Source organism: Penaeus monodon, chromosome 21 (genome assembly GCF_015228065.2).
Source record: "Penaeus monodon isolate SGIC_2016 chromosome 21, NSTDA_Pmon_1, whole genome shotgun sequence".
Taxonomy (NCBI): domain Eukaryota; kingdom Metazoa; phylum Arthropoda; class Malacostraca; order Decapoda; family Penaeidae; genus Penaeus; species Penaeus monodon.
In genome coordinates this window covers 17,017,142-17,018,172 of record NC_051406.1, presented here as the reverse complement: position 1 = coordinate 17,018,172, position 1,031 = coordinate 17,017,142, and the positions used below count along the sequence as shown (strand labels likewise).

The 1,031-nt window shown below is 36.2% G+C and overlaps 1 protein-coding gene across 2 annotated transcripts in view; it reads left to right on the top strand.

Moving 5' to 3' along the window:
- LOC119586275 (flotillin-1-like) overlaps positions 1-1,031 on the top strand; it is a gene marked incomplete in the record, with an annotated part of 96,064 nt that overhangs the window by 6,078 nt on the left and 88,955 nt on the right. For both annotated transcript variants that reach the window (XM_037934981.1, XM_037934980.1), the window contains 1 exon segment: positions 539-614. In XM_037934981.1, the coding sequence (XP_037790909.1) occupies positions 539-614 (76 nt within the window).

Genomic DNA, 1,031 nt, shown 5'->3' with positions numbered 1-1,031 from the left:
GTCATCTTCACTATCCATTATTTATATTGTTCCTTTGAAACAAGTAGTAGACTATTATGTTTTCTGTTCATCTCCTGCTGTCTCTTATTCCTCTTTATCTTCAACTGTTCTTGCACTTTCTCCTGTTTTCCTAAAATATCTTTTAAGAAACATATCCTGCAGTTCTGTATAATGATTTGGGAAGGGTGTTTCTGAATGTGTGGACATTAGCAATTCTTCAAGTTAATGTTACCCTTTACAGTAACATCAACAGAATTTGGAGGAAGGTGTGACTTCAACTTTTTTCTTCTTCCCAGAGGGTTGTTATATAGATCTCAGTTGTCTTTCCACCTATTGTATATGGAACACCATGTGTGGATGTAATGTACATACAGTGCAGTGGTGTGCTACAGGGAAAGGAAACTTCTATAAGAGTTCTATGTGGCTTTTTTCTTCTGTGTTAAGATGTGGGAGTTCCTGCAGCATTTATATACACAACTGTCACATTGACACCCTTCCAGTAGTATGGGAAAATGACAGATGTGTGTTTATGTTACAGGATGTTGCCACAAAAAGCCTCTTTTGGTCCCTGGTGGACGAGCATTCGTATGGCCCACTGTCCAGCAAGTACAGAGGTATAAGATGAGCAGAATGTTTTTTTTTTTCCTTTAGCTTCTCTACCTGCCTCACAACTCTACAAAAACAGTATCTGATTCCTGCCAGCTTCCCTTTAACAAAGAAATCAAGCTTATCTGTGTGGGTGTTATACACTAATTTCCTTCACCTCTCCTTTCTAGTGATAAATAAAGGGAATCCTTATTTGCTTGTTTGGATCAAAGTTATCTGCAGGAAATGAATATCAAAACTACAAACCTCTTGGTAGAGAAATATAGATCAATTTCTTGGCATACTAAATGATCTGTTGTTATAATAGCTCAATAATATTAGCTTTTAATCCCTGTTTTCCAAGAAGATGAGATTGATTTGTTCTTTGTGATTAAGCAAACTTAGTTTATTTAATAGGTGTACTTACATGGCTGATGTTTTTTGTT